General features: G+C 38.5%; 1 protein-coding gene across 1 annotated transcript in view; it reads right to left on the reverse strand.

Annotated features, from left to right (window-relative positions):
* The window catches only part of LOC107586135 (protocadherin-1-like), a 108,645-nt gene that overhangs the window by 36,515 nt on the left and 53,518 nt on the right, over nt 1–18,612 (reverse strand). The window contains exon 4 of the mRNA XM_016273375.1: nt 1,950–2,169. Coding sequence (XP_016128861.1) covers nt 1,950–2,169 — 220 coding nt within the window. The remainder of the gene's footprint in view (nt 1–1,949; nt 2,170–18,612) is intronic.

Consider the following 18,612-nt stretch of genomic DNA (forward strand, 5'->3'; position numbering starts at 1 on the left):
CCATGAACTTTCCATTTCATTGACTCTCGCACTACACACTGTTGCACATCACCCCGGACTACATTTCCCATCATGCATTACTGATTGCACTCAGCACGAATTGCACACACCTGTTTACACTGATTGCACCCAGCTGTTTCATATCACTCCCTCACTATATAACACTCACTCTTATCCCTTCCCTCTGCCGAGTATTGTTCCGCATTTATCACTCCCCTAGAGATAGCGACTCTACAGAGCCCTCGTTTGTTGCCTTAGCCTTAGCCTTAGCCCTTGTCATTTTCCTTAGCCTTAGCCCTTGTCATTTTCCTTAGCCTTAACCTTAGCCTTAGCCTTCTCGGTTTCTGATCTTCGCCTGGTTCCCTGGATTCACCCCTTTTGTCTTGCCCCTTTTTGATTCTGTCTGCCGATCGTCGACCTGCGCTAGCCCTAGGACTATTCTTGTGTTTTGCCCACCATATACCTGTCTGCCTCTATCTGACCCATGCCTGTTTTGACCACGTCTCTGTCTTCTCCACAATAAAGTTTGCACATGGATCCGCACGTCTCACGTCTCGTCAGCCCCGTAACAATTATACTTTTAGTGCTGCATCTTAGGATGTTTTTTGTTTTTTCTTGAGGCTGAAAGTCCTATAAAAAAATCTTTGTGGAGATATTTTAATTTTTCTTAAATAAATAAAATTTATTTAAGACATTTTTTTTTAAATAAAATGACAAAAGTCCCTCTATTCATGGCCTCCTGAAGATATTGGCCAAAGACCATCATGCATAACACATCAGACTAAGGTGTGACCCACAAGACAATGTACAGACAGAAGGTTATGTGTTCATTTGCCATAGGATTTTCTCTGTTGAACACAGAGCCAGTCACATGCAGCGCTGACATTTCACTTCTTAAACGGTTCCCCTAGAATCTGATGCATGTCTGTGGGGCTGGCAGACACACCCCACACCCCACCCCATGCACTCACATGCAGCGCTGACATTTCACTTCTTAAACGGTTCCCCTAGAATCTGATGCATGTCTGTGGGGCTGGCAGACACACCCCACACCCCACCCCATGCACTCACATGCAGCGCTGACATTTCACTTCTTAAACGGTTCCCCTAGAATCTGATGCATGTCTGTGGGGCTGGCAGACACACCCCACATGAGGCGCAGGTTCCCAGTGTGAAATCAACAGGACGTTGTGTTTCACGGAGCATGTTAAAACACTGACGTGAGAAGACTAAGGTATATTTGACAGCTAAAATGTTAACATGAGCTCACTAAGACATCCAGAGGGATATTAACATGGTAATTAAGCACAACAGCACTAATAGAACAAAAATCTGAAGAAAAAGTGGTATTATGGCACTGTTGCCGTGGTAATGGAGCTTAAATTGAACAGAGATGAATTTGGGAGGGCAGCTGCTGTGAGGATGTTTCTGGTTATGAGAGCAACAATATAAATGAATTACAGGAAGAATGTCTAGTACATCTCCGGCGGAATTTAGTAATGGCTAAACGAAATTGACGGCAGACTATCCTGCTTAGTCCTTGCATTTTCTTTTTTGTATTCGTTTTTTGTCTTATTGTTTTATGACCCCGGCAGCTGCTGTGAGAGCAGTTTGGCTTGAGCAAAGAAGCTGTTTACGATCAGCACACTGTTGTCTGGGCAGACGTCAAAGTGCAGATTTATTCAGAGACCAAAAGCTCCATTAGTCGGAGTTTTTAATTAGCACACTTGTGTGAGAGGGTCATTAAGAATGATTTGCTGTTGTGATTGAGGGCTTGCTGATGGGCAAGTCACAGACCCTGCTGAGTCTGCTTCTGACCCCAAACTCATAGATATAGCTTCGGCCAAAACAAAGCAGTGATGACAAAAAAAAAACTAATCTGGGCAACTCTTCACTGGATCCAGTGTTACCCTGTCAAACGAGATGTAACAGCAGTCTAAATTGCCTACCGGTTTCTGGGTGTTCCATCTCTCCAATGCTGCCATCAGGGGTGGTCCGTTCATAGTGGTCCTCAGGCAGGGCGAGGGGGCCGATACGTGGTCCTGAAGAGCTCTTGCTGCTGGGGGTCTCAGACTCCTCCAGACCACTGTCATAGTAACTCTGCTGAGAGGAGTCCTGCTGATCTTGCACAGGATTGGCTGTGGAGAATGTCACTCTGCGATGCGGGAGCTGCAATCGAGAGGAAAGAGGGGCCTTCAGTCACACAACAATCTAATTATAACTTTAGGCCCCAAAACTAGGCTAATTGACCACTAAATTTGTAATATCACACTTCAGCAGACGGGCATTTTCAATATGTAATTTCCAGAGGGGCGGCTAATGAGGAAACGTTTTGTTCAAATTGAGGGGAAATGGTAAAGAGGAAATCACTTATTAGAGTATCTCTCCGCAGAGGGGAAAGCGATATAACTCTCCTTTGATATCACTGCTTAGGTGACCACATTGTTTTTCACAAGGCCAATGAGGGCAAACACTCATGCTGAAATACAGAGGCGCAGAGCTCATAAAAGAGTGGAAATCACAGAATCCTGCAAAAAAGCCACCATTTCCCAATTCTGTGTGAGCTCACAGCCCGTCGACTGCAGGGAGGGATCGATAGTGCCAGGTTGCATACACGCGTACAAACACATACAAACTGGCAAACAAAACCATTTTAGCCATTAAGAGAGCAATTTCAGTTCATATAAAAAGCCCATTAACACGGCCATTTAAAACATATAGAGAGGCCATTAACGCAACGTACTTCACCATCCCAAAGTCGTAAGGCTTTCTTTTTCTCCCTCTAATTCAGCATGTTTATTTCATCAACTATTTTCTTGACTTCTCCAGAAATTTAATGACCAAAGTGTTCAGAAATGCAGTGCACATACAAATACCGTTAATCTGCACCTTTGTGTAGCTAGTCATGCAACATATTGCTCATTTACATACATGCCAGAGTTGTGCTATATAACTGCGCAATTATTAAAATCCAACATCGCATAGAAAATGACAGCATACTCTCCAAACGGTGTCACAGATGTGCACTCCAAGTAGAGACAGCTTTGTTAATTATAATTAGAGTAATTTTTTGGGGACGTGTTGCACTGTGCTGCGTGCATCCAGTGTAAGAACAGTATACAGTGCGACTATAGATTGTTTATGGCTGTTCTGCAGTCCTGTAATCCTGCAACTTGTAGTACTATAGAATTCAACTGAGGTATGATTGCAACTATGCATACACGATTGATGTATGCATATTTTATATTAAATAACCATGTATTAATGTCATAATATACTGTATACTATATATACTGGATATATACATTTAGGGGTTCAGTTTCCAGGAACATTAACTATACTGTGATATTTATATTGTTACCATGATATTAAATTACTTGTACCATGATATAAGATCTTGGTCATTCTGCCCGCCCCAAATCTATTTACTTGTACACATCCCCTCATTGCTCATAAGCTGTACACACACTTCCACTAAACATTTGTACTTTGTGCTAACTCTTTACTCTGTCACGTTCATGAGTTGTAGGCCTGTTCTTCGTGTGCTCCCTTGTGCCCTGGTATTTACGGTTAGTGAGGCACTGAAGTGCGTAGACGAACATTCTCACTGCACAGTAATTACATCGACTTCCTTAGCAAACTCAGACATGGACTCACAGCATGAGTCCCTCTGTTGTCAAAGCTTTCATACAATGAGGGTGAATGTGTGTGGAAGAGAGAAAGAGATACAAGGGAGAACCATGGGGTGTTTTGTCTTGGGGCAGAAACTTTTTAATATTTCTTTTTATTTTAATTTTCTTATTAATTTGTAGTCTTTGATGAGTAAGGGACCGCATGCACACCATTCTTCGGGTGGCACACGTTTTAGTCATTGTTTTATCTTTTGTAAAATGTGCTTATCATGCTTTGTAGAAAATGCAAATGGAACTGCTTGATCACTGTAAAGGGATGTAGTGATTATAAGGCCACATGTAGTATGCAAATTGTAGCGTTTGATCTACAGTAAGGGACTTTGAAAAGAAAAATCCTGAAGTGCAGTTTTATTAGGGAAAGCACATTATTACAGTTATGATATTTTAATTGCTAATGTCGTTGCCATCCCAAGTACCATCCTGGAATAATGGCATTCTCAGCGACTAGAATTGTACTTCAGACATGTTGCTATTTAAACCTAAGAGAGACATTTAGTTATTTAAATATGGATTCTTGCTTAAACTGTTCCTACAGGCATTGCTCGAGAGTCAGCACTTATATCCCCCCTTAGCGCAGGAAGCTGCAGCTCTGCAGATGGGGTAGAGTCTCAGCACACAGTCTGGTCTCTCTCTCTCTCCCTCCAGGGGGAGCACTGCAGAGCTGGGATGGGGGAGGGGTGGGTGATTTAGTGGGGGTAGCACCGAGGCAGGACCAAGATAAAGGAACAGAGCCTTGGCTCTGGATGTAAAAGAGCCAGTCTCCATTCTGGCTGGCTTGAGTACTGCATTGATGCATGGAATAAAGTGATCCCTGATTAGAATCGACCTGCATGGATTTTGATGACTGTGAATTGAGTAACTGGAGTTGGGCACTTTGGATTCTTTGGGTCTTGTAATAGAGTATTGGACAAGAAGAAGAGTCAGAGAGGGAATCTTAAGATTGTAGAGGGACCTGGAATGGACAGAGTCTTGGATTGGAGAGTGTCTTGTACTGGGCTGAGAATCTTGGACAGGTCAGAGAGTCTTGGATTGGAGAGGGTCTTGGACTGGAAAGAGAGAACTGCACCAGTCAGAGAGTCTTGCTTTGGAGAGACAGCCTAGAATTAGGCAGGGAGTCATGGATTGGAAAGGGTCTCGGATAGGAGAGAGAGAGATTTGGACCAGGCAGAAAGTCTTACTTTGGAGAGACAGGCTAGAACTAGGCAGGGAGCATTGAATTGGAGAGGGTCTTGGACTGGAGACTGAAACTTAGATTGTAGACAGGGCCACATTAATGCCTGGGCTTAAGCCCAGGGCCCCGGGCTGAGGGGGGGGCCCCCGGTGATACCGGAAATATTGTAACCACATTTTCCGTTACCTTAAAATGACACTTTATCACTTTTGGGTTGAATGTGCGTGCGGGCGTTGCATGTCCTGCGCGAGAAGTGTCAGTAAAACGCTCCCAAATATGAAAGAGAAAAGGGGAAAATTAGCAAAAATAAACTGAAAAATCATGCAGTCAAATTTGTTGGAAAAAAAATCCAAAGTTCACGGCATATTTTAATGCAAGGCTAAGAGAAGATGCAGATCACAGCAAAGGTAGGTCATGCTAGCAGTAGCTAGATACAGTAGGCTATAATTAGTCAAATAATAAACTCCTTTTTCATCTTAACATAGTTGAGCTCACAGTATTAGCCATCACACACTAGAGCTATGGAGTATGATCATTTTTGTGATGCATCGCAATGCTGATGTGGACGATTCTGTATAATGTAATTAAATAGGCCTCATCATACATATTAATGTAGGCTACAGTTTTATTATAATAAATTACTCTTGTTATAGGCTATTTTAATTAAGAAATGTATCTGAATATTTGACTTGGTGAGTATTCGCGTAAAAAGACTTTTGTAAACAGTTGTGGAAAAATCTAATGTGTAATCGGATTCTGGTTTAGATCTTTATATAATAGCTACAACTCAAACAACGAAAGAAAAGAGGGAATTACTCCTCTTGACTGAATTAATTTGTAGCTTTATTCTTTGTAATTAATACACTAAAGACTATGCAATGATTATACTTACATTTGATTATTCAATTTGCTACTGTAAAATAGATGTAAAAGTAAAGCACTGTTAATTTTTTTTATAGGCCTATATCGTATTTTCTCTACAGTTTATTTGCATCTTTGTTTTTATTTTTAATAGGCTAGCAGAGGTCAAATAACAAAAAGAGCTTTATTGTGATTATTACTATGGTAATTATTATTAATTAAATAATTGGAGGAGAAGATGCATTGTGATGCATCCTAATCAATCGAATCAAACCGTGAAGCAACTGAAGATTCACACTTGCGATTTGGCCAAAAGGGCTCAACAGTGGTTCAAATTTTGATTTGCCCTGCCACAAAAAAAATTATTGTTTTGATTTTTTCATCATCGTTTTATCATTGTTTTTTCAATATCAAATTTATAGATAGGCCTACCTGTTAAATTTTACAATTCTAATTCCAATTGAAGACAAGTCAGTAAATAAGAACAAATGAACCAATTATAAACAATAGCACAAATAGCCTAAATAAATGAATAAATAGAACAAAGATAAAAAATAAACAATGTGTTAGGTTTTTGAGTTTGTAGGTATTCAGGTACAGAAATTGAATAATCAAATTATCTTTGCTGTTTACTTCGCGTTACACTATGGAGGATTTGCTTAATTATTTTATTATTATTATTATTTATTTGATTCCTCAGTGTTTGTTAAACATTCTGTAATTTATTAGTCGTATATACAGCATGTGATGTATCCTATGACATGCCTCATCTTATTCTTTTTTGTTAATAAAGGTTATGCAAGCTAGTTTGTCATTGTAGCCTACTGTTTTATTGTTGTTGTGCTTTTTAATTGGGAATAACAATAAATCCATCTTTTGTTTTAGTCTTAAAAAGTGAAAGGTGTATAGATATATGCAAAAACAGACAATTATCTTTTCTTTTAAAAAGTGACACCAAGATCGCGAATTTGAAAGTGAAAGTGCACGAAAAGAGGAATTCCTGCTCACAAAATTTAAAACACAAATAATACTGATGAAAAAGAACGGGTTGAATGTTGAACACTTTTGTTACTATATAACTATAAACTATGATAAAAGTTCATCAGCATGCAATGATTAATCAAATGTTGTAGCAAAAAAAAAAAATTGCGAACAAATTATGTGCTAGTGCGACCAACTGAGAAAGTTAGTCGCAAAAGAGCGACCAGTGGGAAGAATGAGTCTAGAGCCCTGATATATGTGTAATATTTTAACCGAGCCCTCACTAACTGAGTTTAATGCCACAATTATGTTAGAACGCATCTCATTGTTTCTGTGGCGGTGTGTCGGGCTCATCATGGGGCGCGCAGTCCGGAGCGTTGTATGCAGGGCCGCATTAATGCACGGGCTTACCTGGGCTTAAGCCCAGGGCCCTGGGCTGAGGGAGGGCCCCCGGTGATGCCGGAAATATTGTAACCTCATTTTATACCGTTACCTTAAAATGACACTTTATCGCTTTTGGTTTGAATGCGTGTGTGGGCGTTGCATGTCCTGCGCGAGAAGTGACAGTAAAACGCTCCCAAATATGAAAGAGAAAAGGGAAAAATGAGCAAAAATAGGGTGAAAAGTCATGCAGTCAAATTTGTTGGGGGAAAAAATCCAAAGCTCACGGCATATTTTAACGCAAGGCTAAGAGAAGATGCAGATCACAGCAAAGGTAGGTCATGCTAGCAGTAGCTAGATACAGTAGGCTATAATTAGTCAAATAATAAACTCCTTTTTCATCTTAACATAGTTGAGCTCACAGTATTAGCCATCACACACTAGAGCTATGGAGTATGATCATTTTTGTGATGCATCGCAATGCTGATGTGGACGATTCTGTATAATGTAATTAAATAGGCCTCATCATACATATTAATGTAGGCTACAGTTTTATTATAATAAATTACTCTTGTTATAGGCTATTTTAATTAAGAAATGTATCTGAATATTTGACTTGGTGAGTATTCGCGTAAAAAGACTTTTGTAAACAGTTGTGGAAAAATCTAATGTGTAATCGGATTCTGGTTTAGATCTTTATATAATAGCTACAACTCAAACAACGAAAGAAAAGAGGGAATTACTCCTCTTGACTGAATTAATTTGTAGCTTTATTCTTTGTAATTAATACACTAAAGACTATGCAATGATTATACTTACATTTGATTATTCAATTTGCTACTGTAAAATAGATGTAAAAGTAAAGCACTGTTAATTTTTTTTATAGGCCTATATCGTATTTTCTCTACAGTTTATTTGCATCTTTGTTTTTATTTTTAATAGGCTAGCAGAGGTCAAATAACAAAAAGAGCTTTATTGTGATTATTACTATGGTAATTATTATTAATTAAATAATTGGAGGAGAAGATGCATTGTGATGCATCCTAATCAATCGAATCAAACCGTGAAGCAACTGAAGATTCACACTTGCGATTTGGCCAAAAGGGCTCAACAGTGGTTCAAATTTTGATTTGCCCTGCCACAAAAAAAATTATTGTTTTGATTTTTTCATCATCGTTTTATCATTGTTTTTTCAATATCAAATTTATAGATAGGCCTACCTGTTAAATTTTACAATTCTAATTCCAATTGAAGACAAGTCAGTAAATAAGAACAAATGAACCAATTATAAACAATAGCACAAATAGCCTAAATAAATGAATAAATAGAACAAAGATAAAAAATAAACAATGTGTTAGGTTTTTGAGTTTGTAGGTATTCAGGTACAGAAATTGAATAATCAAATGTAAAATAACATTGCATACTTTTTAATTTTGTATGTATTTTTCCGGGGGAAAAAAAGGCAATTCAGGCTTGCGCGCTGTTTGAGACGCGGCTCTATATGTACGCTGAGAACACACTGAATGGAGCTCTCTCCCGTGTCTGCATGAATGCTTTAAACCCTCTTGAATGTTTACATTTCGTGATTAATCCATCATCTGTCCCAAGCGTCTTTCACGCTGGCCCCGGCCCATCAGGGCAGTCCTTATTGTCGAGCCGTGGCCTTAATTTGAATCAAAAATGCTAAAATACAATTTTGATAAACACTTAAAAATGTAGCCTACTCTAGCACGTTACAAAGGTTTCACTCATTAATAATTATTAGCCTAGTTATTGCATTAGCTGTCAAGAATCAAGAGTCTTGATCAAGAGTCAGGAACTATTGTGATTAACAATATGTCACATCTTCTATTTCTTTTGGTTAATTCACTATCATTAAGGTAAATTAGTGACTTAAAAAAAATTGCATGTAAAGAGTAAGATTAGTGAAAATGTAAATGAACTTACCAGCCTGTTACAAAGATCCACAAGCAGTTTGACATATTTGTGAAGGCGTAACTCAAAGTGCACAGAACGTTTTATAAATATGTACATTTACCTTTAATAATTTACCTTTCTCTGTTCTTTAATGTTAGTTCATAGTGCATTTAACCAACATTAACACATGCAATTTAATACTACACGTTTTTATATAGATATCTGTGTAAAATATGTCCGGCTATGTGCATGTATATTTCATGCAGTGATATTTGTGTCTATTTTATATGACAGACCTGTTTAATCTTTTGTTAATGACATTTATAGCTACAAAATAAAAGGCTGACAACTTGAGCTTTGATTATAAAGACTGAGTGAATGTAGGCTGTAGTTCTCGTTGATGAAGGGCCCCTCAAGAGGTAAAGCCCAGGGGCCCCTTACAGTCTTAATGTGGCCCTGATTGTAGAGAGACTTGGACTGGAGAGGGTGAGTGCTAATCTGCTGTCTACAGGACAGAAATGGAGAAGTGTCTTAGGGTTACTAGGACTGGCTGTTAAACTGGACTTGAAGCCTAAGAAAGGTTCGATTATGCACCACAAAGATGACTGGACAAAGTAAAAGAGACAGACAACATGGCCCTGAAGGTATTTGAGTAAAACTAGAACAGTGCACTTGGAAATAGAAACGGAATAATACAAACATGCAATACTGAATATGCACAAGCATTTCACTTGACAGAAATAAAAACCCACAGATATGAACAGAGACAGAGGGAGAACATGGCGTTTGCTGGGCTGGGGTGTTGTGCCTCTGAGCGGATAATGGAGTGCTGCCTGATATCTGTTTATTCATCATGCACAAGGTGTGGTTTGAGGTGAAATACTCCACAAATGGATAGCCGATACACGGGGTGGTTTAAGCTGCAGGCAGAGCGGCGAGGCTGAGCTTTTCCTACCAGTGATTCATTCAGCCCATTACTCTAGCATGCTGTCATACCAAATGGCGTGAACTATGAGATTTGTCATTAGAAGTGGCAGCTCGATCCCCTGTACTCTGCGTACGGCCAATGCAGGCTTTTACTGTGTCAGCGCTGCTGCAGCCTCAAACCCTGTACCATTTTTAAACATTCTGCTTTAGGAGTGCTGCTTTCGAGGCAGGGAGGGAGATCTATTGAGGGAGAAGCTCTCATGTCTCTCAGACACAGGGGGGTTTGTATCTACCGAGCTTTGCTGGTGCAATTAGCCACTAGTGAATGCTAAACAGGTCTGACAATGGCTTTCTCCTGCCCTCTCTCATTTCAATCACCAGCTCTTCTTCTTCTTGTTTCATGTCTTCACTCTCTCCTCTTTTTCTTGACCACCCCCTCCATTCTGTTTCATTCTCCAATGCATTCCCAGAGTGCCTCCTCCCCAACTCTCCCTCCATGTGTCTCTTGGATAAGTCTGGACTCTTTGAAGACCCTAGTGTCACACTTCTTGCCTCCAAGCTATTGCACCTACAAAAAAAGGAGAAACCCAACTCTGGAAGATGGAATAGGAAAAAGCTGAGGAGGTGAGAGTCGGATGGAAAATAAGAACAGATCCGTATATGCCTACCCCCCCTCTCCTTTTCTCAGCTCTCTGTGATTTTATGCTGGCTGCATCCCTTCCGAGGTGCACTCCTTCATTGTCATGTTTGTTTGCGCAGCTCATTTTTCCTCTGCTCTACATGCCTTCTGAAGCAGCGGCTCATTGATCCCTGCACACGCCTGTAGCCCTGCAGCCTGAACGCTCGCTCAGATCCCCTTTAACTAACACATGGCAGCAAAAGTTCACCCACCGACTTTAACCAAGCGAGAGCACAGTGGTTCACAGTACATCTCCTACTCAGTGTGGGTGCACAAGGGCAGGAAAGAACTCTATATTAACCATAGGACAGCAGCTGAGAAAACAACCTTCAATTTCTAACACATAATATATCACAGCAGACAGCACAACAGACCTTTCCAGACTTGTCAATGAAACATCTGTACAAAAAGTTGGTTTTAATGCCTTGGAAAAAAAAAAAGAATAATGCTAAAAGTCAAATAAAAACAGCCATAATTAACTTCAATGGTCTAGGGACAAAGTTTTAAACCAGGGACCACTGGGGATCTGTGAAGGTCCATAGACATATATGCAGTATAAAACATTTCAAATTCACTAAGGAGTGAATTCACTAAACAGTAAGCATACTACTTTTGTTCACAGCAATTTTTTTTTATTTCAATGTAAAATTTGGGGTCTTAACCACTCACAATCCAGGTTAAAGGGAGTTTATAATTCAATGAAAACTCTGTCATCATCTGCAGAACACAACAGCATATTCTGAATAACGTTCAGGTAAATGTGCTGAAATAGCACCCGAATTAACTTATTGCCATTTCTATGTAAATTAAGCTTTATTCACAAAACTCAGTGGTATTTGCCAGCCACAATGAACAGTGCTCTATTATACACACACACCAAAAAAAAAAAAAAACGGTAGGAATCACAATTTTATGACAAAGAGATTCTTGTGCACATTTTCTATGGCAACAGTTTTTAATCAAATGGTAATCAAATAATGGAGAACAGCACCATAATTGGGCATACATTCTAATTCATGGTGTAGATGAACACACTTTAACATTTTAAAGAGAATCACACTTTTATATAATTTATATAATTCTTTAATGAATTGGCCACTAAGAAAAGACAGTGTGGGCAATTAAGCAGCACTAAAAGCAGGAATAATGCTTTCTCATTTAATTTTCCTACTGTTAATCTCATCAAAGAAATTACAGATAGAAGCGTTTGTTAAAGGTTTTTTTTATTTTATTTTTTTTAAATACGTTTCTACTATAATAATGACATGATAATTAAATTATTTTAATTAAAAAAATTCTGTTGAAGAAAATATAATAAGAAAAAAACGCTGCAATGCATTAATATATTACCAATGTTTCTAAAGAAGAAAAAATCTAGAAGGAATTTTTTTTTTAAACGATGTTTATGTCAAAAAAATCTTTTAAACAATCAACACTAAACTCCCCATAGATTTGGATTTTTTTTTTACTATTTGAATGAACATTAACTAGAGATATTGTATACATTTTATAATGTAGTAATGTTAATGTTCTTCATTTAAGTTGTTCTAAAGCAAATTAATCTTCCTTTTTATATTGGGGGTTCCTGGGTTGAATGAGAGTCTTTGTGAGGGATTTGTAAAAGTTGAAAAGCCCTAGTCTAGACTATATGAAGGTAAGTCAATAAATGATTATGTTGAGCGCAAGACAAATAACATAATTTCTGCTGTCTGCCACATCAGATGACACAGCCGTCTAAACTAGAAGAATTTCTGTCCTGACTGGGAAAACACACAGTAGCCGAATCTGCAATCTAGCTTTGACATTTTCTTGTTAGATCGCAATTTCTGTCATTGTTGACCTTGCTGTGAACCCATAAACTTTCAAACTCTTCGACCTCCTGTCCATCAGCGGGACAAGATGCGAAACAAACACTCTAATCTACACTCCTTATAACACCTCTCCATCTCACCTTTACTTCTTTCACACCATCTAAATTTTAACCTTTCTCTCCTCCCAGTTTCTTCACACCCTCTATATGTTACCTTTCTCTCCTCCCTTTTCTCACCTGGCATCTGTCACTCCCTCTCTGCCTCCCTCACAATCTCTCCATCTCTCCCCCACCCCATATTTTTGGAACTGTAGGCCGCCGTTGGGATTTGGAGGAAATTGAATTGAATTATGAAGGAATTTCTCTGCAGTTCGATTGGCATCATTTCCCCCCTCACAATAGAACATCATTCTCATATCTCTTTGTGTGAGAGAATGAAAATAGGCCGGGGCGCCATTCTCTCTCTCATCCTTTTAAATTGAATTTTTCATATCAGAGGGCACCCGAGACATCTGCCCATTCTTTTAAGGCTGGGGAGAAAAACCCATTTCATAACATATGAGAGGTATATACCTGCGATTTCCAATGTGAAAAATCTGACTTCCTGCAAGAGAGAAGAGTACGGATCCATCACATCATAACATAAAATAATAACACAAGTCTCTTTTACAACATTAGAAGGTGGGGCTGTGTCAGTGTGTCACGTTTTCTGAATATTATCATTTAATCTGGGTGGATCAAACAGAAGTTTTTCCGCAATAAGTCCTTTATCCTGAGGGTTGCACTTGGTCGGCCCCACTGCAAGTGTTTGCATTCAGAGGTGGGTAAACACTTGGGCTCGGAGTCCTAAATTGCATTTTATTTGTGCTGTGTTCTGAAAGTCCTTGTTTTAAAAATATTGAATGACAGTGGGAGAGGCAGTTGGAATATTAAGCTGCAACGAGGAGGTGCAAGGGAAAGGAGAGAGGCACAGAAAAGCACTCGAGAAATTAATCCTCAGTATCCACTCCCAAGTTGACACCTTTTTCCTTCTTAAACCTCCATTTCAGAGTTAATATCTCAGTCCCTAAAGCTCCTGGCTGGAAGGCATGCATGGAGCTCAGCCTCAAATTGCTTTAAGGACCTGATATATAATGGGATTGTGGGGAGAGATGACAAAGCTCTCAAGCATGTGCCAGACTTCAGGAGCTCCCTTCGGAATTGTTTTTTTGCATCACTATTAATAGACTATGATTGAATAGCTTGGAGGATAGTTCACTGTTAAAAATTATACTACTAAAGACAGTTACTGTACTACAGTGGTTTTCAAAGCGTGTAGAAGTACTGTAAATGTGGTGTGGGAGACTGCCCTAGTTCTCAAATCCTGTACGTTTCACACATTTAAATCTGCCGCATTGACGATACACATGAGAACCAATGAAAAGTGAGCACAGTTTCTCTTATGGTGTTGCTATGCTTATGTAAACAAAGATGTTCTAGCATGTACCATTAACTCTATAAAGCCTACTGTATCTGAATAGTCAACTAAAGTTCATTTAGATTAACAACACATTTTTTTAACAAATCTGAAACTAAGTGCAGTCTAACAAAATGTCTAGTTAGACTTTTTCTTGGCTTTTTCTTATTTGTTACTATTTTGGGATAAAATATTTGCTAAATAAATATGTAAAAAACATGTAAATTACATGTTTTCCCCCCTACATTTTTTAAGGCAGATAGTAGGACCACTACTGTAGCTAGACAGTCTTTTTTTCTGTATATATCCCCTACCTTCTTATTTAAAAGAGATAACTAACCACACTCTGAATTTTCTCAACATATAAAATAAGGGAGACTATATTAAAAAATTATATTTAATTAGAAGCCGGAGAGCTCTTTCATCTGCTGTTCAGAGCGCTCTGCCATGGCCATGGAACTAGGACAAAATTATTTTATTGATCCATTTGAGTGAACCCTTGGTTTGGCAGCTGCCTAAGTGTGTTCAACCGGACGTAAAAATTACTCTTAGATTTATTTATTTTTAATCTGCAGCAAGGCCGGCTCACTCATGTGCTTTCTCCCTTCGCTTCTGAAATCAGAAGGACGTCTTGTCTGGAGTTCTGTTTGCAAATATCAAAGGAATTCAAAGCCTTTTAAAGACCCCAAGACAATGATGGAATAGATAATTCTGCTCACATCTCATCCTCCGCCCACTTTAGCCAGTGGGTGAAACAACATGCCGTAGAGCTGATGAATTCAAAGCTCTGTCCTCTTAATGAATTAAAAGGTGATTACAGATGGGTGAGTATAGCTCTGGCTACAGCTGGGCATTGCAAGTGAACTGAGGGAGGGAGAGAGAGAGAGAGTGAGAGAGGTTAGTCTTTAAAGGGAAAAAACCCAGAGCCGTATAAAAACCACTGCCGTAAGCCAGAAACAAACTATCTTGTGAAGCCTGGTAATCAGAAAGCATTGATCCGACATTTCCAATTAAGTGAGGACGCATGTCGAGTTGAGGAGTTTGTGATTACGCATTCATGCGTGTGTGTGCAAGGCAAAGTGTTTGTCTGTGCTTAGTGTGGTGTGATAATGGGTTGAAAGTCAAGGCATTTGCTTTCTCCCCCTTCTCCCTCTCTCTCACTGTGTTTCTGTGCATTATCTGAATTCAAACTAAAACAAGCGAACTAAAGTTCTACACTGTACCCTGCAATGAATGGAGTCAGTTTGTGGGAGCAGTTAATGTATACAAGAGCAGACATATACAGAATGTGCAACCATGAATAAATAAATAAATTCCGATTTCCACAGAATTCAAATAGCCATCAAAATTCTGCCTATCCACCTTTTTCCTGAACGCGACTTTACATTTCCGGTCTCTAGTGTTTCTATTCAAATTAACGTATTTTCCAAGCTGATAATATAACGTTAAACCTATGAATTTTTTTTAAGTACATGGTGCCATAGTTTCATCACTTTACAGTCTCAAAATGTCCGTATTTTTGCAGTAACTCACCTGTCATAGTTTAATGAGTGGGTAGATGACATGAAGCGGCTGAAGTTTAGCTGCATTGAAAACACATGAGTGCACATATCCTACATACAGCTCCCGAACCGGGCTGACGTTTGGGGAATTTTTTCCACAAAATGATAAGAGTACACATTATTTTATTACTTCACACACAGTATTTTACCTTAAGCGCTGCAAGTCATGATCGTTTTCTTTTGTCATTGTTTATGCAAGGCATACAGTGCCAGACACGGACATATTTGCTGGTACGCAAAACCACTACTTTACAGGAATTTCTCAAGCTCATTGTTGTTACTGTGGCAGCCAGCAACAGCACAGCTTAACCCTGTGCACATTTTTATATTTAGTTATATTGAAAAAAGTTTCAGTTTAATTTATTCAGTCAATCTTTTTACCCCATTTTAAAATGGATTTCTATGGAAACTGGAACACGAGAACTTCAACGGAAGTTAGAATCTATCATGGCAGTGCTCATCAGTTACTCAGGAAAAGATGGATAGATAACTACAATCAGGTTCTGAAAGTCATTCATTTTCTCCTTAGGGAAATTTATTTTTAACGCTAACTTAAAAATAGTATACATCGATGATATATGCTTTTGGTGAAGCCATTTGTTTGCATTATTTTAACTTTTTTTTAAAAATTATATTTCATGCATTCTGACTTATTTACACTGTTAAAGAGTTGGATTCTCATGCTATACATAAAATTATCAATTTTAATATTGGCCATTTGTTGGTTATCAGCCATCAGCTTATCATTACCTGGACATAATTTCAATATCACTGTATCCGTAATTATTAATAAATTTCTATCAGGGCCCAAGACAACATATCTGGTTGTCATCCACTTGCACCTAAGAACACCCATTACCTGTGGTAAAAACCTGCGGCAAAGCTTCTAGTGGCTTATTATATACCTTTTATATACCTAGTCCCTTGTATATTTGTTAATGAAATATAGGGATGCACCGATACTGATACTGGTATCGGTATCGGGCCCGATACTAAGCTCCTGTACTCGTACTCGTTAAAATGCCCCGATACCAAACGCCGATACCACACAGCATGTGATAAGTGCCATATTCAGACAAAGAAACACCGACAACAGACAGCAGAATGGAGTTATTAGAGATTAAAGATGTCTACGAAGCATATGTATGCAATGAATATAAAACATTCAGTATTAATGCCTGTATAGCTGATTTGTGCCAGCTGGTAAGCAAATCATGCTGAGTGGATTGAGTGCGCGGCGGCGCAGATGCGCAAGCTTGTCGAGTGAATATCCCTTTCTCACAGACATCACTGGAAAGTTTGTTGTTCGGTCGGATATATCAAAAATAAGTAAGTAAAACAATGCACAAGTTACTTAATGGTAGGGAGGGAGGGAGAGAGAGAGAGTGAGCACTTCTGTTGTGGGATATTTATTGATGTTCGCTCACTTAGCACGCATCATTTGGATTAAAACTAAATCGTAAATATCAGACGATCAAATTTATAGGGGCATTCACTATAAACGTCATTTATTTTTACCCTTAAGTATACACAACTTTCTGGCGAAAGTGAAACTAACAGCCTGTGTGAAATACGCTAGGCTGTACTGTACTTGTCCCTCTCATTCTGCACCAGTACAAATACGTGTGCGCGTTGCACGTGTTTTGCTTGCTTCATGAGTGTTTCTGCATTATATGAGTGGCTTTGGAAACTAATTCGCTGCACGTTTCAGACGGAAAAAACGCAACTTCTATTTATGAAAATATCACAATTAGGAGATTTATAGCGAGTGGTTCCCTGCATTTTTACAGCAAATCGCATGATTACAGTACTGAGCCGCTGCAATGAAGCAGCTCCAATGCTATTAAATTAAAGATGATGTAGGCTACCATAGAGAGAGAGAGAGAAATGAACAGGGAAAGTAACAAAAACTTGTAAAATACATTTTAATGGGCATAATTAAGTGTGAAAATAACAGAAGGATATACAGTCAAACCAAAAATTATTCAGAGACCAGATATAATTTTTTATATTTTTTTACTAGTGGGTGTAGGACACTATAGTTCATTTATGTAAAGTGAAGATAGCAAAATAAACTAAACTGTTATACTGTATATTATACCCAAAACATTCTTCATACAGTGGACTACCAGTAAAATTGATACAAATTTGGGACCAAAAATTATTCAGACAGAGTCTGGGAAAAAATTAGCATGAACCTGGATAACAGCATGCCCAGGAGACTATATGCTGTCATTAAGGCTAAGGGTCATCCGACAAAGTATTGATAATTGTGTAAATATTGACAGCTGTATGAATCGTTTTTGGTTTATTGTAATCCATTACATACCTTTCTATCAAAGTTATCTGACATTATCAAGCTGAATTTGTTCTGACACAGTTTACCTTTGAGTTCTTGTCATATTTTATTACCATTTTCTAAAATATAGCGAATAAACTGTGATAATGTGAGAAATGTTGAAGGTGTCTGAATAAATTTTGGTTTGACTGTATCTATCTGATAAATTGTTAACCAACTAACATTATACATACTCTTTTGGTTTCTGTACCCAATATTTTAAAAATGTACAAATGCAATGAAAATATTGGTATTGTTATTTTACAAAAATAAAAGTATCGGTATCGGTGCATCCCTAATGAAATATTTTGGCTAATATGAAAATGCTACCATTTTTGCTATCATTTCACAATTTAATTCTAAATAAATAATTTCCACAGATTGTCTTCCATAATCAGCTTGAAAAGTGTAAGAAAAGGAGACAGGTGTTGATCTACATGTAAGTTAGCAGATTTCACAAAATGTCAACACTTAGTTTGCTGATTAATACGAATAAGCTTGAGGGTCCTGTCACCTGCTTCCAAAACCCCTGGATAACACAGGGATTGAAATGTACCAGCCTTCCTGGAACCAGTGTTTTCTTTTGCAGTGCAACTTAATGCCAAAATGCGCTCTCGCTCTCGCTCTCTCTCTATCTCTCTCTATCTCTCTCTCTCTCTCTCTCTTCAATTCAATTCAATTCAAATGAGCTTTATTGGCATGACTTGCACAGTATTGCCAAAGTATTGTCCATTACATGAATACTGTTACGCATCCAGTCCATGAAATTCCGTCTGCTAGCCATCCGAGGTCACCCTTTCCACTTCATTGACTCTCGCACTACACTGTTGCATATCA

Source organism: Sinocyclocheilus grahami, unplaced genomic scaffold, assembly GCF_001515645.1.
Source record: "Sinocyclocheilus grahami isolate Dianchi unplaced genomic scaffold, SAMN03320097.WGS_v1.1 scaffold78.1, whole genome shotgun sequence".
In the NCBI taxonomy this organism is placed as follows: domain Eukaryota; kingdom Metazoa; phylum Chordata; class Actinopteri; order Cypriniformes; family Cyprinidae; genus Sinocyclocheilus; species Sinocyclocheilus grahami.